Source organism: Mustela nivalis (assembly GCF_964662115.1).
Source record: "Mustela nivalis genome assembly, chromosome: 4".
Lineage (NCBI taxonomy): Eukaryota > Metazoa > Chordata > Mammalia > Carnivora > Mustelidae > Mustela > Mustela nivalis.
In genome coordinates this window covers 87,497,488-87,518,526 of record NC_139023.1, presented here as the reverse complement: position 1 = coordinate 87,518,526, position 21,039 = coordinate 87,497,488, and the positions used below count along the sequence as shown (strand labels likewise).

Below are 21,039 nucleotides of genomic sequence, written 5' to 3'. Positions count from 1 at the left end.
AAGAAACACTCTCCACTTATTTTATGAGGCTAGCATTACTCTAATACCAAAACTAGACAAAAATATTTCAAGAAAGGAAAACTACAAGCCAGTATGATGCATCAACACAGAAAAAGTTCTCAAAAATATAGTAACAAAACAAATCCAGCAATATTTTTAAATGATAATACATCACAGCAAAGTGGAATTTATCCTGAGAATGCAAGATAGATTGCATTGGATAGATTGTGAACTGGAAAATCAATTCACTTCATCAATAGAAAAAAGAAAACTCATCTCCTTCCACAGACACAGCAAATCAACTATATATGGAATAATTTCCTCAAAAAACCAAAACAAAAACAAAAACAATGGGCACCTGGAGGACTCAGTCAGTTGGGCATGGGATTCTTGATTTCAGCTCAGGTCATGATCTCAGGGTGAGGAGACTGAGCTCCAATCAGACTCAGCTCAGCATGGAGTCTACTCAAGATTCTCTTTCCTTTCTCCCTCTCCCTCTGTCCTGCCTCCCACTAGTGCTCTCTTTGTCTAAAACAAAAACAACACACAAAAAAACTAGCTGAGTGACAGCTACACATTGGGCAAACTAGAAAAAAAAACCTCTTGGGAATGGGTAGGAGAGGCCTGCACAGTTTCACCATAAACCACACCCCTAATGCAATAACCCATGTATGAAAGGGAACACACCACCCTGAGCTTCTCCCCAGGAAACAAAGGGTTTGGACCCCACATCTGGCATTTCAACTTTTAAGCCCTGCACCTGAAACATGAGCTCCTAAAACACCTAGCTGTGCAAGCCAACAGGGCTCGCAACCACAGGACCTACAAGGCTCTCAGGAACTGAGGCGGTTCTTTTCTTTTCTTTTTTTAAGATTTTATTCACTCATTTGACTGACAGAGATCCAAGTAGGCAGAGAGGTAGGCAGAAAGAGGAGGAAGCAGGCTTCCCGCTGAGCAGAGAGCCCTATGTGGGGCTCGATCCCATTCTGGGATCATGACCTGAGCTGAAGGCAGAGGATTTAATCCACTGAGCCACCCAGGCACCTCCAGAGATGCAGTTTTTAAAGGCTCCTGCGGACTCACCCACTCCGGGACTGGGCGCAGAGGCGGCCAACAGAAAATCACCCAGACTTTCCGTGCAACAGGCCAATTTGCTTATCTTAAAGCATCAGCATGGAGGGGCAGGCAGCTAATTTAACACACCTAAGGCAATCATCTCCGAAAATGTAGGCCTGCAGGCACCGCTTTTGTGCTCTTCCGGTGCCAGGACCCCGTAACTCCCGGAAAGGCACGCGTCCACCCTCAGTAAGTCTCGATGTGCGCGTCTGCCACCCAGGGCATACTGCGACATCACCTGGCTCTGGCAGCTAGCAGGGCTTTTATGTCTGGTCCCAAAGGACTGCAGGCAACAGAGGAGTTCTTAACTGGGTTCCACCAACCCCACCCCCGGGGGGCAGTAGAGAGGCAACAGGCCCGGGAGGCTCCTCTGTGAAAGAGGCCTATTAGTTTATTGTCACAGCTGCACCCTGAGGAGGCAGGCTTGTAACTAAACACCCATCCTAAGGGCTGATTATAATCCTCTCCAAAGCACTGGGTATTACAGAAGACTGAAGAATCACGGACCTGTACCCCTGAAACAAATAAAACATTATATGTTAATTGAGTTTACATAAAATATTTTTTAAAAATCCTCTCCAGAGACCTCAGAGGATTGGCACGGTCTTCTCATTAACACCCCCCAAACCCCCTCAGCCTCCCCCCATCACCCACCCCCACCCACCCCCACCCCACCCACCCCGCTCAGGATCTCCTGTGCCCTACCAGAGGGGACTTGCGCATAGGCTAGTGCCATATTCACAGCTGCCACCCAGAAGACACCCTTCGATCACCTGGCTCTGGAGACCAGCAGGGCTTGCCGTGGTGGGTCGCTCGGGAGTGTAACAAAGGAAGAGCTGGTGAATGGCGGGCTACCACGCCCAAGCATAGCGACAGTGGGCTGAAGCCCACCCTCAGTCTTTTTGTGAAAGAGGCCTATTTGCTTCTCTAGAGCTTCAGCCTAAGGGGTGGGTTTCTGGTTTAGCACCCCCAGGCCTACCCAGATGCTCTCTGCAGATAGAGGCCAATGGGCACTCTTTGCACCTCCCTGTGCCTTGTTCTGGTTCCCTGGTGCTCCTGGTTAGAAGCTTGTGCACCCATCTGATTGTTACAGCGGCCCCCCAAGGGATACCTTTTGATCACCTGGTCTGGTGGCCCTCATGGCTTGGGCTCACAGGGCCTGAAGGGCTGTTATGAATGGAGAAATAGTTTCAACTAGCTACCCACCTCAGGGCATAGCACAGAGCTAGCAGAGTCAAACACCGTGGGCTATCATTCTGTGAAAGAGGCCTATTAGCTTATCTTTATATCCAAGGTCCATGGGGTAGCTTCTAATCTCAAACAGACCCAAGAGGCTGACTACAATTCTCTCCTACCAATCAGGAAGGCTGGCTGGTGCCATCTTCATTCCCTCCCTCTGCCCCACTCCAAGTTAACACTCCAGTGTCTCTCCAAGAAAGGAGTTTGTGTAGACGCCTGGTGTACTTGCTTTTATGGCAGCTGCCAGAGAACAAATTCCTTGATAGCCTGTCTCTGGAGGCCAGAAGGGCTTTGTTCACCAGTTTAATGGGACAGTACCAAACTAAGAAATAGTTCTTAGCTGGTCATCACCCTAGGACTCAGTGCAAAGACAGCAAAGAGGCAAACAGAAATGTCCATCTCCCCATCTTCCCCTGACAAAGGTATTTTTTGCATACCTTAAAAGCTGCTGAGACTCTGGATCCCAATCAGCCTGAATCTAGGCTGAGACTGAGATCTCCCACTTTAGGCAACTAATGGATCTTGGTGCATCTTCGACTCCTGGGAGCCACTAGGAATGAAAGTTGGCTGCTTGGACAATCACAAAGGTTTGAGAGACAGCCCATGTTCACTGTAGCATTATTTACAAATAGCTGAGACATGAGAGCAACCTAATCGTCCACCAGTGGATGAATGGATAAAGAAAATGGGACATACAACAGAGTATTACTTAGCCATACAAAGGAAGGAAATCTTGTTATTTGCGACAACATGGGTGAGACTTTAGGACATTATGCCAAGTGAAATAAGTCAGAGAAAAGATACTCTATGATCTCATATGTGAAATCCAAAAAACATCAATAAACCAAAGTTACAAAAAAGAGATCAGATTTGTGGTTACCAGTGGTAGGGGTGGAGAATGGGGTAATTGGATGAAAGTTGTCAAAAGGTACAAGCTTCCAGTTTTAAGATAAGTGAGTACTAGGGATGTAATATACAAGTTGATGACTATAATTCACACTATAGTATAGTGCAGTATTTGTATTTGAGACAGAGCCTAAGAGTTCTTATCAGGGAAAAAACAGTTTTTTAGTTTTTATGAGATGATGGGTGTTAACTAAATATACTATGGTAATCATTTTGTGATATATGTAAGAATCAATTAATTATGCAGTCTAATTTAAACTTACACAGTGATATATGTCAATTATATCCTAATAAAACTGGAAAATATATATACACAATTAATTCTCTACTTGACTCTGCATCAGAATCACCTAGAAAGCTTTTCCAAACAAACAAAAAAAAAGTCGCATGTACACACACACATGACTTTTAAGGTTCCATTCTGATGAGTAGCCAAGGTTGTGATAAGAACATTATATTTGAAAATTTTCGAAGGGAGTAGTCCATTTATAAAAATGTCTTATTAGTAGCAATCACATGCTCTTAAAAATATGCATATCCAAGGGAGTCAGTGAAAAAAGGAAACTGACCCCAATTCAAAAAGCAGTTTAAATGCAGAAAACCAAAAGGTAAACATTAAGAGAAACTGCTTCTTTCTAACAGATATTGCCTGCTTTTTTATCCCAAAGAACACAACAGATGAAACTGGAAAAACAAGTTGATAATAGGGAAGAGAAAAGTAGCACTCTGACTTTTTAGGTTGTTTTATTTATTTTTTTCATTTTTAGTTATTTTAAGATAGCTTTTCTACTAAGCACCTAGCATTGTAAGCATTGCCTTAACTGATGCCCAAATAAATATGCTACAAATAAACCAGAGACCCCTTTAACATCTCCTCCCTCGTTCCACACTGCAGAGGAATACAGCTGTATTTCAAGTTTATCACCCAAAAGCCAACTATAAATTCAGTTGTTGGTTAACAGCACTGTCAATAGACTGCCTTGAAAAAAGGTATCATTATTAATGGTATTATGCTTCGTGAAGTAAGTCACAGAGAAAGACAAATACCAAATGATCTCACTCATGTGTAACCTAAAAAAGAAATGAACGAACAAACAAAAACAGCATCAGATGTGGAAGTACTGAGAATAAAGGTCATGGTTACCAGAGGAGAGTGGGATGGGGAGGATGGGCAAGCTAGGTGAAGGGGAGTGGGAGATACAGACCCGCGGTGATGGAATGAGAACATTGTAGGCATAAAATGCAGCATAAGGACTCTGGTCAAGGGGCGCCTGGGTGGCTCAGTGGTTTAAGCCTCTGCCTCCAGCTCAGGTCATGATCTCAGGGTCCTGGCATCGAGCCCCACATCGGGCTTTCTGCTCAGCAGGGAGCCTGCTTCCCCCTCTCTCTCTGCCTGCCTCTCTGCCTACTTGTGATCTCTCTCTATCAAATAAATAATTAAAAATATTTTAAGGACTCTGGTCAATGATACTGGAACAGTATTATATGCTGACAGCTGGTGGCACTTATGGAAAGCACAGCACAGAGAAACTAAATCACAGGAAACTAAAAGTAACCTTGTATCAAAGTCCAATAAAAATAATTTTTAAAAAACGTTTTCTGAACACACACCCACACATGATTCAGCGGGAAGGAAATGTTTATTTCTCATTAATCTTTTGAATGCAACCACTGTTAACATTTCAGGTTTAGTTTAGTAGCAAACTTGATTAATCACACTTCCAGAGCTCATCATTTTAAAGCTAAGGTTCCGATTAAGGAAATACAGTTATCAATTTAATATAAATGAAGTTTTCATAAAAAGGCTAATAGCAGTCAGATCTTTTAAAAGAAAATCTAAATGACCCAGACTTTAGACTTTAGTAACATTAAGTACACTTCAGTACTACAACAGACGAAGAGAAAGAGCTTTACTGAACATCAGCAAGAAGCACCACTATTTTTCTTCTGTGACATGTATGTTTTGGTCATTAGCATGCTAGTATGAATAAGGCAATGCGTCAGGCACTGGCATACACGAAGTGCAGTGATATGCGAAGGAAGGTCATGGCGGCGGGACGGGCACCACGGCGCAGGATCCCCCCGCAGCTGCACCCTCAGTCGTCCTCTCCTCCACAGAGCCTCAAGAGGGCCTTCTTATAGTCCCCAGACGTATCACCCTGAAATCCAAATGTACTCCATTAACTTCCATGAGTCACAGAAGCCGCAGAAAATTAAAAAAAAAAAAGAAAGAAAGAAAGAAAGAAAGAAAACCTAAGAGTCTGGCAACAAGTTCTATTCGTGTGACTTTTCTCCCAAGTGGATAAGACTTTCACATCAGGAATGTTACACAAGGAGTTTCCTACCAACGTAACACATGTTTAATTTTCTAATTTTACCCCTTAAAAGCACAGCTCTAAGACAATGAAGTATGTTCTTCCCTCTGGTAATGCAGAGAAGAAGGAAGCTTTTACAGTGACATTCAAATCAAGTTTTCTAAACCTCTAAGTTACTATCACATACTACGCGTCTGGCCAAGGGAGACAATCCGGGGACTATGTGACTGCTGTGTTTTTGCTTCAGAGACGGAGGGCAAGATATGCTTTACCTCTGCTTGTCTTACACAGATTTGTGTGATAAATTAATGTTTCAAGTAAAGACTGAATGCGAGAACTCCCCAGTGCCCTTCAACCCAGCCACACCACACACACAAAGTTCAAAGCTTGCCTAGCGGAGATCTGATTTGCATTGGGCCCATTTTCCCTTTTATTAAAGGAAAAAGAGGCAGGGGAAAGGAAGGAAGGACGAAAGAAAAGAAAGTCAAAAGGCCTTAAGCCATATTTAAACATAGGCCACAATCTCCCTCGCTTTTAAAAAAGACAAAAAATGATAGTAATACCTAAACTCTTTTTTTTTTTTAATATTTTATTTATTTATTTATCAGAGAGAGAGAGAGGGAGAGAGCGAGCACAGGCAGACAGAATGGCAGGCAGAGGCAGAGGGAGAAGCAGGCTCCCCGCTGAGCAAGGAGCCCGATGTGGGACTCGATCCCAGGACGCTGGGATCATGACCTGAGCCGAAGGCAGCTGCTTAACCAACTGAGCCACCCACGCGTCCCGTAATACCTAAACTCTTAACTTATTTCTGATAGGACCGCATTGGTTCTTTCCTGAACTATGAACTAATACCAGAGACAAGGTGATAACAGACAATAAAGAAAGACCAAAGTGAAAGGAAGGAGGAACTAATAAAGATAGCTGGAACTGATACAACAGAGAAAGAACACACACATTATCTTTGGGGGTAGGGGCTGGGTTTGATGATTCATCTGTCACCGCTTCTAAATAATGCTCCGAAGCTCACTGAGAGCCAATCTTTCACTTGGGAGCCATCATCTGTACTTTAGGAACATAAACCAAGCTTTGTAAGTCCTGGCTCTAATCACGCCACTAAAATTTGAAACTTTACATAACAAGTGGGTTCTCCCATCTGTGTCTTACATGCTATTTATCTGGTGTGCTCTGGATTTCTGAACATAATTTAAAGAAAGGTTCCACTACCTTAATCATGGAATAAAGAGAGGTGGAGAAATTCTTCCTGAACTCCTTCCTAATGTTATACAAATCAATCTCACTCCTGGACACCACGACTCTGATGAGGGTATGATCATCAGTCCCCGCTCCCTGTAAGAAAGAAGAAAAGGGAGGCACGTTGTTTCTCGATGTCAAATACAGCATCAAACTCCCCTGAGTTGGGATGAATCCATAAAGTAGAACAATTTGGTAGAACTGAACTGCATGTTTTTTTAAATCCAAATAATACACAGGGGAAAGATAGCTAGAAAGATAAATTAGAAGATTCAAGGTATATACTTGCCTTCATGGCATAGTAGAGGGTTTCTGCAAGGTAGGCAGGTATACTTCGAATAGATTTCACTAAGAAAATAAATAATATGATGGTCAGATGCTGTACTGATAGGAAAAGATTTAGTGATTAAAAATAAAATCTTGCTTCCTCCTTATTGCTCTACTTATTTACAAGCATAAAAATAACCTCAGCTAAAAAAAAACTGCTCATTTGCAGGCAGATCTGATCTCCTTATTCACCAAGTATTTCTTTAGAAACCAGGCTGGAATTTCCTGAAGTTTCCGAGTTCTGCAGAGAGAGCTGTGTAGGACGGGCATGTGAGGTTTTAACACCCCTCTGTTCTGAGCACCTCTCTGCGACTACCTACCGTTCGGCAGCCTGGGCTGTTACACCACAACCTTCCTCACCTTCAGGAAATGATACAAACGTCCTGGAAGTTTTCGATCCACACACTCAAGCAAATAGCACAAAGTATCCACTCCATCTAATCTGTGACAAATCTTGGGCTCTTTCCGTAATCTTACCCCAGGCAGTCTCTCCGGACTCTTATAATCCATGATTCGCATGGAGCAGCATAAGATTTACCCAATTCAGCAGAGACACCCAGATAAACTGGTAACCAAAAAAGTATCTTCCCTGAACATGAATGTATCTACTCTGTGTTAGGGCTGCTCAGACCTCAGTCAGCTCAGCTTCAGAAACTATCAATAGAAAAGTTCCTTCATATACAGAAATAACAATCCATGATTGGGGGGTGGAGTTATCCTCTGTCTTCCAGTGCCTAAACAAAACTCAATAGGAACTAAACATGCCATTATTTTAAGTGTATTCTAAGGAAGGGGCTGTCTGAAAGTTTCCTATTAAAATTCATTAACTGTGGAAGTCAAATCAAAGGCTACTATTAGTGCCGGTTCATGCACCTCTTTATTCTCCAGAAGACAGCACAAAAACTTGAGCTCAATGCCAAATACTCCGAAGAAACAGCAGACAGAGGTTCACTCCAAACCAATATGAAAACTAGGGTCCCTCGGAACTCACAGACTAGATTCGCGCTGGATTTGGATAGTATGTAACACTACCATAAACTGCATGAACTCGGTTCTCTAATTTTTCCAGATCATTCTAACTATTTAACTAAAATAAATTTCCAAAGTAATCTGAAAACCACCATCATTATATCTTCCATCATACAAAAGATACTTTTTCTACCTCAGATGCCAATTTCTCAGTCTGCCTCAGAGCTGTGAGGACAGTATTCAAAAGGATACTAAAATTCTGGCCAGTATCAGAAATAGTATTTACAAGCCCCTGAGATACTGCCCACACTTCAGATTCATAATGTGTTTTTAATACAGCTTCAAAATGATTTTTATAAACAGTTGTTTTAGTATTTCCATAGGATTAGATGAACTAACCAGATAATCACATATTTCCAACATTAGAACAGACTTTGAGTTGAAAATGTGGGAGTGTGCTTCACTCAAGTATCATAATAAGCTCTTCATAAAGCAAGAAGTGGTTATTTTCAGATATAGCTTCAACTGAATAAAATACTTGAGCTCTTAACAACATAAATATTAGATTCATTATAAAACTACCTACCAACCGCAAGGAGTAGTTGTTCCAAATTACCAGAAGTTTCCCGGTCAATGGTTTCCTCAATCTGAAATCCTGATATAGTCATGTATTTATCAAACACTATAAAAAAAGAAAATAATTTCTGAGTCATGTAAGGATCATTCTGTACAGAAAGAAGGTACTTACTCTAACCAGGTCTTGTCCCATGGAACACAAATCTCCCCTCTGTCCTTGCTGACAGAACCCTGACTTTGTGGCAGAGCAGCAATATACCAGGCCCTAAACAGTTGATTATAAATGTTCTTTGTTCACTGAGATCCTAGCCTCTGGTTAGTTATAACCAATGAGACCCAAAGGTAAATGTGCTACAGAGGATTCTGAGAAATCTTTCCTTAGTAATAGTGATAGATAGGATTAGTTAATCCCTTTCTTTTCTTCTTGCTGTTAATGTTGATAAATTTGGAGTTACGGTAGCCATCCTGCAACAATGAGGTACAGAGCACAAGAAAGAAAATCCCGAAACACCAAGGGCAGTGGCGCAGAAAAACAGAAAGAGCCCACTCAGGTCCTCCTGAATCAGCCAAGGAATCCTTCCTACAGGAAAGTCAGTCTTTTTAAAGCCCCGATTAGTATAGGGTTTCTTGTCACTTGAACTCATTCCCACCGATACCACAAGAACCCAAAGAGGAGATCGTGGGTGCCACTACTTAGGAAGAAATGCTTGAAGTGAGCCGTAGCTAAGTGATTAGTGACTATGAGAGTCACGATCTAGAGGCCCAGCTTCCTCATCACCCTGACAGTAAAGGGGGGAAACTAAGGATCTCTAGTTCTGTAAAAACTGCAATAGCAGTGAAGAGAATTGTGAGATTTTTTCAAGGCTACCAATAGGAAGAAATATAAAACCTGACTCACTCAGCTAAGTGCCTGTTATAAAGCACATATTTTGGCATACTGGCTCCTGTATTTTCAAAATTAACCGAAGTACGCACATTCCCGTCACTCACCCCTTCTCAAGTGAGAAACACTTCGTGTCCCAAAGATGGTGATAAACTTTTCTTCATCTGTCCCCCATTTCAATTCTCCAGCCTGAAACAAAGCCTGTGAAAATTTCAACTTCGATTAGTAAACTGTTTCTCCACCTCATTTCCAGGTTCTGAGGTACGCCGGTGTGCCACTCCCTGTACATAAGATTCATCTCCTTATACTTTTCGATCCTGTTTCCTGAACTCAGTGAGGTGAGTTTGGAGCTACTCTGGAGCTCACCACAGAACTGTGCACAGAAGATTAATGAGTCAAAGCAATAAATCACAGCAATGGGGCAGTATTAAATGTTACCAAAATGTCTCCTGTACTTCTAGGCTTTTGGGGTAATGGTGTGGTTGGTGGAAATTTCGGATGACCTCACTGTTGACACATCCGCTTACAAACTGGAAAAGAATGTAACTAGGAGCTAAACTATGTTTTCTGTTTTGTTTACTCGGTAGCTATTCAGCAACACAGGACAAAATAAACTCCGCATTTTCTCTTTTCAACTGTAGTTAAACAAAAACTAGCTACAAAGAGTTTTCACATTTCTAAAAGATCATAACGAATTTTTCAAAGGTTGTGCATACAGCACAGTGCCTGGCACACAGTAGGCAACTAATATATACTTGTTGAACAGATTGAGTGTCCACATTTCCTTTTTTTACATGGAAAATACATGCTTTTTCGTGTTCATATATTGCTAAAAAAATAAAATTATATACACAAACACCATCATTAAACCTGACTCCACTTACTGAAATGTGGATAATTTATTAAAACCCAACAAATCAACCTTTAAAGATTTTATTTATTTATTTGACAGATAGAGATCACAAGTAGGCAGAGAGGCAGGCGGGGTGGGGGGGGGAAGCAGTCTCCCTTCTGAGCAGAGAGCCCAATGTGGGGCTCAATCCCAGGACCCTGAGATCATGACCTGAGCCGAAGGCAGAGGCTTTAACCCACTGAGCCACCCAGGCGCCCCATATCAAACTTTAAAATGTCTACATTACCCTTTTGTTCATTTCCAGGCAAATACACCTATTAAACCAAGACAAACGCAATTTGGTGAGCCTGCTACTTGGAAGTGCTTTTATGATCACAAGCAGCAAACCAAGTAAGGACAGAAGGTGATGTGATCGTAACATGTGTCTGGATGTGGAAATTTTTATCGTAGTGTGTTTGAGCATGTAGATTTTGGTGATGTATATCTATTTTTTGTTGTATTTCCAGGGCATTTTGAAAACATGTCACATCTTTATACTCGGTTTTAAAATTAATTTAATGATAAAAATAATATCAATCCTGGTCATGGGAGCATGTTCTTCAAAACTGAAAAGAACTCCTATGAAAGGCATGTATGTATCTCAACTTTAGAACTACCTTATGGTATTATAGACCTGTCTTAAAATAAATTTTTAAATCTAATAACAAGAATAACACATACACTGAGGAATTCTGTACAAGAGATAAAACACAAATAAGAAAAAAATTACCAGGAATGTTAATATTCTGAAGATACTGGTTGCCACCTCCAGTATGTTTTCTACACATAGGTAAGACATACACACACATTAACACCCAAAGGAGTGATTCAGCAAGCATTGCTTTCTTAACAACTACTCCATATTTCTTGAAATCGTCTCTAATAGGTATAGCAGTTAAGCCTGTTAGATGGAATAATTTGTGAAATGGCTATTTTAAACTATGCACTCTTTATTTTCTTGAAAAAATTATGTTTGAGATCAAGATCTATTCTAAATCTATTAAGTAAATCATATGCAGTAGTAATGATAATCTTCATGTGAAACAATATTTGAAAGTTTTATTTCATCTTGGTTTAAGGTAAGAGTGCTTTCTTCTCAATGAGAGTGCTGACTATCCCCAGAGCAGGTCCGGATGACGGACCCTCACACCTCCTCACCCTCCCCACTCCCCTCACAGGGGGCTGTATATAGTTGGATGATCTCTAGTTCAGTGCAAAGGACAGAGGTGCTGAAGTCAAAAAGATCCGAGCCTCGTCTTTATCTGTGAAATCTTAGAGTTACTTAGTCTCTTGAGGCTCAGCATCTTCGCCTAGAGTGAAGGAATGATATTTAATAATTAATACTCAATAATACCTAGAGTAGGAATAATATTTCTACAGAGTCATTACTGGAGATGATGTAACTTATATAATGAATGCATCAAACAGTGTCAGGAAATCAAGAGCTAGTACTCAGTAAACACTGATTGCTTTCTCCTTCCCTTTTGCCCCACCTTCCCCTTTAAGTTCAGGTTGTTCTCCAAGATCAGGAAACGAGGATTTGGAGGAGGAAGAGAAGGGAAAATCAATTTCTCACCTTAAAAATGTAAGAAAGTAAGAAAAAAACTATAAATAAATAAATAAAAATAAAAATGTAAGAAAGTAAAGTGGGTTATCTACAAAATGTTAAATTCCCAGGTAAATGACTCACTGTGGCTTATCAAATCCCTGAAATAAAAGGAATCCTCTTGTGCCAGGTATCAGTAGAGAAAAAAATTCAAAAGCTTACGAAAGAGCCCTTTGTCTCAGCTTACTCTCAATTAAGAAATCTGAAATTCCCCTTAGTGATAACAGGCCAGCTGCCCTTGGTACAAGAAAGAAATGGTTGTATACCTTTTCATAACATCAAAAGGATAATTATTTTTAACCAGCTGAATTCATGCATAATAGTACTTTTTCCCCCAAAGATTTATCTATTTATTTGAGAGAGAGATTGTACGAACTTGCACAGGTGAGCGTGAGAACAGAGGGGATGGGCAGGCCGAGAGGGAGAAGGACAGAAGCAGACTCCCCACTGAGCACGGAGCCCCAGGCCCTGAGGTCACCCATCTCAAGACCATGAGATCAAGACCGAAGTAGAAATCAAGAGTTGGACCCCCAAGTGACTAAGCCGCCCAGGGGCCCCAATAATACATTTTAAAGAATCCAAGACTAATAGCCAGCATAGCATATTCTAGGTTGTTCCTGCTCAAGGAAAGGGTAAGGAAAACCAGAATTCTATTCAAGGGATATTTTAAAGTAACTTCATAAAACAGTTTTCAGATGTATAAACTTTCCCCTCCACAGTCCTGAACGGTCATATCCTCTGCACAACAGGTAAGTGTCACCTGTACATCGCTGGTACTCTAAGTGTGGTCCCCAGATGCCAGCGCCAACACCTGAAAGCTTGTTAGAAATGCAGATTCCCTGGTCCACCCAGACCTACTGGGTCAGAACCTGCAGTTTAATGAGATCCCCAGGTGATTCACACGGACTTGAGAAGCACTGCTCTACACTGAGTGCTCTGAGGACAGAAATCAATGAGAATGAGGTAACAAATGCACGGTTTGCACTCCCTAGCCTCACACTGCAGCAATGCTCTCATTGTAACACCAGCTGGGCTGGGAAATCGTCTCACTGCCTACTAATGCAGACCACCCTGCAGTCATCTGAGACTACTAGAGTTGGCTTCTTCTACTGTGACCACTAAAAAGCATCTAGAACTCCCACTCTTAAGAGTTCAGAGTGTGAGAATCACAGCTTCCAGCAAAGCCCACGAGTAATTAATGCTTGGAAAGCAATAAGGTTGTCTCCAATAGTTGGGAGTATAGTTTTGAAGAGCTAATCTACCACTTTCTCTTCAAGGAGGCAAATTTCTTCTTCCAAGAAGGCAGAGTTGGTCTGGATCTGTACTTCCAATTTATATTTAATAAACATTTTATATGGTATAGGCAATGGGCAAGAGGAACGAGCAGGAAACACAGACTGCTGTCTAACTGAAAGAAAAAGGGCTTTGGGGACAGACGGCTCAGGTATGAATCCCAGCCTTACTACTAGTCAGTGGGGGCCTTGATTGTCAAATCCCTGAGCCTCCGTTTCCTTATCTGTAAAAAAGAAATCATCCCCTGTTCTTCAGTTATACACTAATCCACTCACCAGTTAGACACTGAGAAACTAGTACATTCTAGATCCAGAGGCTACAAACTGGACAGACAGCTCGGAGTGCCCTGGGCAGGCCGTCAGGTAAACAGACAGCTTCGGTATACGGCAGCTGGACTGCCTCCGGAAGGGGCGCCTGACGTACTCTTGGAGCAGTCAGGCAGGGACACCTGAAAAATAACTAACCCCAGGGCTGACTCCTGAAGGGGAAGCAGTCAGGTGAATGGGTGGAGGAAGGGGCAGGTGGAGAGAGAGCAAGAGAGGCTGGAGGCATAAGAAAGCAAGGGACAGGTAATGAAGGGGCTTAGAAATCACATTTAGGGGCTTGAACTTTATTCTGAGACAATGGGATCCACTGAAGTTTTAAGGTTGTATATAGGGACATGACACAAGAGGTTTGAATTCTATGGAGGATGGTGAGAGAAGCATCAAATACGGCAGACAGTCCTCAGTATAGTGCGTCTGCCTTCCTTCTGTCTCCAGCTAGGTACAGAGATGACAGCATTCTGCAACCATGATAAAAGCAACCCACCCAAAAGAATAATAATGATCTCTCTTCCTAGTAACAAATTCAGATTACACAGACAATGGTTGTTTCCTAGAGAACAGTCAGCTGGAGCAGTGAATATGGCTCTTCCTTTTCCAGTGGTGTATGACTAACTATCAGACTTCTACATTACTTGGGGCGCTAGGCTGGCACAGTTGGTTAAGCGGCTGTCTTCGGCTCAGGTCGTGATCCCACAGTCCTAGAATCAAGTCCCACCTCTGGCTCCCTCCTCCAAGGGAGCCTGCTTCTCCCTCTACCTCAGCCGATCTCGCTCTCTGTCTCTCATGAATAAATAAATAAAATCTTTTTTTTTTTAATTGTTAAAAAAAAGAACTATATATTACTTGAAACATGTGACCAGAGACCGGACTTTAGTATGTGATTTTATGAATGCAAATAATTCCTTTATTACCAATTTCCAGTTTTCAAGTCTCATGTTTCAAATTTCCTAATAATTATTTTCCACATTTGACTATATACGTTTTTATGGGTTTTAAACATATTTTAATTCCAGTATAGTTAACAGTATTGTATTAATTTCAGGTGTATAATATAGTGATTCAACAGTTCTATACATTAATCAGGGCTCATCATGAGAAGTGTACTCTTGAACCCCTTCACCTATCTTACCCACCCCTCCACCTGCCCCCGCACCTCCACCCCCCTTCCCTCTGGTAACCATCAGTTTGTTCTCTATAGTTAACATTTGATTACTTATTAACCATAGTGACACTATACTGTACCTAAGCCACTTAGGTACAGAATTCCATTTGGAAGTCACTAAAAAGCAGCTAACAAGAGAACAATCCTATAGAATTCTATCAAAAAAAAGGTGGAAGAATTCCCAAATACTACAATAACTATTATAATCTACCACCTATTAAAACACCATTTACCACTAAAATACCTTATATCCTTTCTTCTTTATCCTCTTCTGCCAAGACACCTACTGCCTCACTGGCAGTGGAATCAATAATACCTTTGTTTTTCGGTAATAATATCTATTTTGTGAACTTCCATAATCACAAAAAATATATATCTAGGTAAAATTCACTATTTAGATATAACCCATTTTATTTAATTTCCCCTTGGGGACAAAATATTTAGCTGGTCAGATCAAAATGAGAAAAATATATTTACGTGAGTGTTGTGATTTGTAAAGGGCCCATAAGTAAGATTATTTGTAGATGCTATCACAATACAGATTATGATTTCCCATTAGCATGGATTCTTTTTCTCATTCGTACGTCATCGTAAAGTCCCTCATATTCCATCTCACCTGAGCATCCTGTTCAACCTGTGCTTCATCAATTCCAGCATCAGGGTCTCTATTCGCCTGTAAGAGATAACGTCACATCATTGAATTACATGAGCATTTTTATTCAAAAGGAAAACTGGTTCCACCTGACGGTTGTGCACATCAAGCTCTTTCTCTTAGGAATAAGATGATTTTTAAGACAGCAATTCTACAATATTCCACATCATCATACAGCACTGCTCAAAACCAATCTGACCCTCTTAATTTTAAATCCTTTGAATGAAAGAGAATAGCAATATCTAAAATAAAAAACAAACCAAAAAATCCCAAAAGTTAGCTAGCTATTAAGAGTTCAGGTCAGATATTCTGAAACACAAACCAACACAGGCAACAGGCAACCACAATCAAGCAAGTATGAGAAATGATTAAAGAATTTTAAATGACCTTACTTAACTAGATTCAGACCACTCCAGCTTCAGACTTTTTAATCAGACTCTAAATAGTCTATACCCAATACCTGAAGGAGAACCACCAACATCCTCTGGTAGTACCCTGACGTGTCCCCCACCACGTCGTCTTCCAGACTTGAGCCGTATTCTGCAACAGAATAATTTCATACTTATTTATAGCTTCTTTCAACTAAAAAAAGATATCCCACCCTATTAATCAAATGGAAGAGATGTAAAGGAAGGAATACTTGATTAGTATAAATGTTCTCTACTTTGTCTCTGAGGGCTCTAAAGACTAAAGGCAAATGCTTATATGAGTGGCTGGTAGAAAACAAATTAAAGTCTCCAAAAAGCATTCAATTCCAACCTAAACCAGATTGAGCCATTTAGAAAAGCTCCCAACCAATGCAGTTATTACTCTGGAGACGTGTGATGGTACAGGAAGGCCTCTAACATATAATTGATCATATCTAACTCTATAATGCTATCTTTCAAATGTTTTACATCATGATTAGTTTCTGAAGGTCTTCTGTCCTCTAGAATTCTGAGTTTTTCTGTCTTTAGGCATAGTTATTCTTTCCCCTAATATTTTTTTTCCTCTGCAGCAAATAAAGTTAACTCTGAGAGAGCGGTGCGTTTTAGAATATGCCCCTTCCCACTTCTATTTCCAGTTATTACACATGAGGCCACAGCAAAGGGGAGAACTGGTATCTACAAAGGTCTACAGGCCCTCTTCACTAAGTCTCAAAAAGCTGCTATTGAAGGCAGCTCTAAGACATTTAAATATTTAATCATTATTTGAAAGCAGACAAACTTTAAAAGCCTGACATTTCTGTTTTAAAAGGTCTAGAAGAGCTCCATCTTGATTTCAACCAGTTCCCCAAATCCCAAATGTTGAAGGAATCGTCTATCTCTTTGTGTACTACAAAACCTGTATCTGATGAACGATCAAATCCCTTCAAATCGTTCTGCTCCCTCTCATCTATCCCTGTCACACCTCCCACCTAGGCTGGGCCATAACTGCCTAGCTTACCTCCCCACACTATAGCTTACTAATCAGCCACCTGATTCAATCGCCATCCTCCTTCATTGTCCCTTGAATACTCCACCACCCATTCAGGAACTTACACCACCTCTGAATCAAGAGCAAAGCTCTCACCCAGTCACGTAAAACCATAGACAACACAGCCTGCATTGACTCGTTTATCTCCACACCAGACATGCACACAGCTCCCGTGACAGCTAGCTTCTTCCCACTCCTTCCATACACTGTTCTCACTCCAATCCCCATGCCATTGCAGAGAGGAACACACATGCCAAAAATGTCTGCCTTTTTTTTTTTTTTTTTTGGTCTTGAAACCTTGTCTCATGGCACCACAGAGCCTGTCCTAACATCAAAAGCCTTGATGACCTCTCTGCTCTAAATGAATTCTTACATTAAACATTTTTGGGTATTTGACTTTAGTTTGGATTTTACTATCCTTTAACAGCTGCAGTCAGTTTCTAAATCCCATCACCCCAGAGACACTGCAAACTCCTTGAGGACAGGAGCTATGGTATGGGCACCTTTTGTGTCATTCGTGACAGCCTGTGCACCACCAGACACACAGCTAGTGCATAGCACGGGATAGCACCCCGTCTGTCACCCAGCAAACAAAGGCTCCTTCACACATGTCAACATCCCCGGAGAAAGGTCTCGGAACGTTACATCAACTAAAACTCAAAGGTGATCCTCTGCAGTTAAGTTACATGTATCCCCTCTGCCTTGCTGGTGGGGACCTATCCAACTATAAAAAGAGACGCAGGAGAGAAAGATTCATCACTTCAGAAGGTAATTATTTAAATTTTACACTGTTCTGACTTGCTGAGTTACAAGGCCATTTCCAAGATGAATACACTAATACCAAGACAGGGACCCATTTTCCTAGCTGAAGGCACTCAGCCTGTTGGTCTGAGGACTGAGCAGACAATCTCAATGGTCTGCTCCTCCTCAGTCAGGTAGGGGAAAGAGTCTGGTACAGCAAATGTGATGAGGAAAGAACACTCTATCTTGACTTTTTATTTCATTTTCTTGGCTCCATTCACAGAATATACTTCAGACTGAAAATAATAGATTTCCTTTTTTTTTTTTTTTTAAGATTTTACTTATTTATTTATTTGACAGGAGGAGATCACAAGTAGGCAGAGAAGCAGGCATAGAGGGAGGGGAGGAAGCAGGCTCCCCGCTGAGCAGAGAGCCTGATGGGGGGCTTGATCCCAGGACCCTGGGATCATGACCTGAGCTGAAGGCAGAGGCTTTAACCCACTGAGCCATGCAGGCGCCCCTGAAATAATAGATTTCTTTTCACACAAAAAAGTAAGGCACACCAAAGAGAAAAATTAAACTGCAGAGTGTTCAATCAAGTACTGCCATTAACTAAAACGAACACATGTTTTCTCAAACATTTTCAACTCTGGTTTGGACACAGTGTCCTTTCCCAAATTCCAAAAGGGCCTTTTAGATAACTCTTAACTTCTACCAACATAAATTGATTTTTTGTTTTTTTCTGGAAGAAAAACCACCTACATCTTGAAGTTCATATAAAATAAAAATAACCTGTATGTCTCTCCACCAGTTGCAAATTCTACGTTAAAGTAAACTCCCATCTTCATCAGAAGCTCCCCTTAAGGATCACAAGAGATACACGTCTAGCAAAAAGCAGTCTTTTTGTTACTGAAGGATTAACAAGCTCATTACACATAAACGTTGCTTATTCATTCATTTGCTCCTTCGTTCATTTAGCAATCCCAAACGGCTTATTCATTCATTTGCTCCTTTATTCATTTAGCAATCCCAAACGGCCTGCCTCATAACTATGAACTGCACTCACTTTACAAAAGTAAGAAGTGACAGTGGAGATGAAGGGGAAATGTAATTCCAAACATTTACCTTCTTCATAAACTTGTTTTATGGCTCTCAGCTCTTCAGGTGTCCTTGAAGCAATAATTTCCGTCAGTACTTTTTCATCTGTCCCAGCTCCCTGTTTGGAAATTTGTTTTTAATGAGAACATATGTCAATAAGATTAAAGAGTTATTTTCCTAGAATTACCCAAATTGCCTAGTTACATAAATATAACATATAAATTATCCAAGTTAATATTCACTTCTTTGTACACAAGTTGTATTAGTTACAGAAATAAAAAATTTCCAATTAATTTGCTCTCCAAAGACAATTTTATCCCTTTTTGTCTAATGAAAAATATTTATTATATGTACATGATATATGACACATAATAGATCATATAAATTTTTAATTTTATCAGTTTCACTCTAAATAGTTTAAAAGTAAAACATGTTAATGAAACATGAAATTAAAAAGACTGAAAGAGTAAAAATGAAAACTATAGAAATTTACACAGAGAAGCACTGATACTTAAATAATTGTATCTCAAAGAATAAAGCCCCGGCCCTCAAATTAAGTCTTCCATGGAATTTCCAGTTCTGTGCCAAAGTAAATAATAAATGTAGCATTGCTTAGTTATTAGGGACTAGATCAATACAGAGGAGTTGAAACATGCCTGCTGGATTTTTGGAAAGTATAGCTGACCTTTGAACAATGTGGAAGTTAGGGGCAATGACCACCTTCCAAGTCGAAAATCTGTATATAATTCTGGATTCTCCAAAAACTTAACTACTAAGAACCTACTACTGTTCATCAGAAGCCTTACTGATAATATAAACAGCTGACTAACACATATTGTATAAGTTATATGTATTACATACTGTATCCTTAAAGTAAGATAGAGAAAAGAAATGCTATTCAAAAAATAATAAGGAAGAGAAAATACAGTAACCATACTGCGCTGTAAAACATCAGTATATGCACAGTTCAAACCCATGTCGCTCAAAGGTTAACTGTAATTTTAGTTGGTTTTCTTTTTTCTGATGATAAAAGTCTATCTACACTGCTAAATTAGAAGCTACAAGCAAGGATAGAGCTAAACTTAATTCTTAAAAATGGCATATTTAAGGCTTACTCTCTTTATATCTCTTTCTTTTTCAAAAATCACTGAAAAACCTATGTTTATGCTCTGGCAGATTTTAAATTACTACTGACATTTCAGAAGTACTCCACAAAAAGCCCCTTTTCAACAAGCTGAGGTTTTGTTTATTCCAAAAGCAGCACTATAGGAAAATGAAGAGAATAAGCACAGAAAAACTCCTAACTTGATAAGCTCTCTTCTCTTTTCACTCCATAAGTAAGAATCCCTGTTGTATTATCTCCTTGTTGTTGAATCTCATTTTGCCCGTTCTACTACTTCCTGTCCCATAAGTCTAAACAAATGCTTCAATGTAGTCATAGTTATACAATATTCCAAACACCAGTCAAGGGAATATATATTTAGTTATTTGCTACAATGAAATTACAATAAGACTATCAGCTACTATTTTAGTATTATATATACTATTTTAGTATTTAGAAGTACAGGAAAGACAGAAAGGGTATTAGAAAAATCTTTCCTATCTGAAAATTCTCTCTGTAGAGTTTTTTTTTTTTTCCTAAAATGATGAACAATATTACTGTGTCATAATCGGGCAACTTTCTATTTTAAAAGATAAAATACTTAACCTGTAACATTTTTTAAACACATCTCAAAAATCAGAAAACAGGCATGAAGATAAAACATAAAGAGCTACAAAAAAATATTAAAATTTTAAACAGCCACTATTACTGAGTTAACTATACAAAAAGATTATATCATGCACTTGTCATTTTCTCCCTCCTTTTTTTCTTATTGCCTCCTACACAATTTTGTCCTCAAGAAACCCTCACAGAAATTACTCAAAAAATTTTAAGTGTAATTACCAACACAAAATAATAGTTTTCATGACAAGAATGCTCCTTTTACTAATTCTTTTACCTTCAGAGCATGCTTCAGTTCATAGGCATCATAAAGCCGAGAAGGTTTCATCAGAGCCACGATTAATTTTTCAAATTTTCCAGTCAGTTCTGATTTCAGGTCATCCAGAAGGTCCTAAATTACAGAAAACACAAATTTGTTAACCAAGCAGTAACTTCAAGGGGAGTATTCTTAAATATAAAGCATAGCCCTTTGCACAAATGAATTATTTATGTTGCCATCTCCAAGTAGA

The 21,039-nt window shown here is 40.0% G+C and overlaps 1 protein-coding gene across 3 annotated transcripts in view; it reads right to left on the bottom strand.

The window, feature by feature from the left end:
• Positions 1-4,882: 4,882 nt before the first annotated feature.
• Positions 4,883-21,039, bottom strand: part of ANXA5 (annexin A5) — a 29,857-nt gene continuing 13,700 nt past the window's right edge. The window contains exons 5-13 of one of the 3 annotated variants that reach the window (XR_014311170.1): positions 20,808-20,921; positions 18,835-18,925; positions 15,974-16,053; positions 15,478-15,534; positions 9,690-9,783; positions 8,710-8,805; positions 7,113-7,175; positions 6,366-6,919; positions 4,883-6,139 (exon numbers count right to left, since the gene is read on the bottom strand). Coding sequence is in view for 2 of the 3 variants with exons in the window: in XM_082728743.1 (XP_082584869.1) it covers positions 5,358-5,420; positions 6,801-6,923; positions 7,117-7,175; positions 8,710-8,805; positions 9,690-9,783; positions 15,478-15,534; positions 15,974-16,053; positions 18,835-18,925; positions 20,808-20,921 (777 nt within the window). In the remaining variant the exon portion in view is untranslated. Of the gene's footprint in view, positions 6,140-6,365; positions 6,924-7,112; positions 7,176-8,709; positions 8,806-9,689; positions 9,784-15,477; positions 15,535-15,973; positions 16,054-18,834; positions 18,926-20,807; positions 20,922-21,039 lie in introns of all 3 variants that reach the window. The other 2 variants (XM_082728743.1, XM_082728742.1) reach the window with 2 other exon arrangements.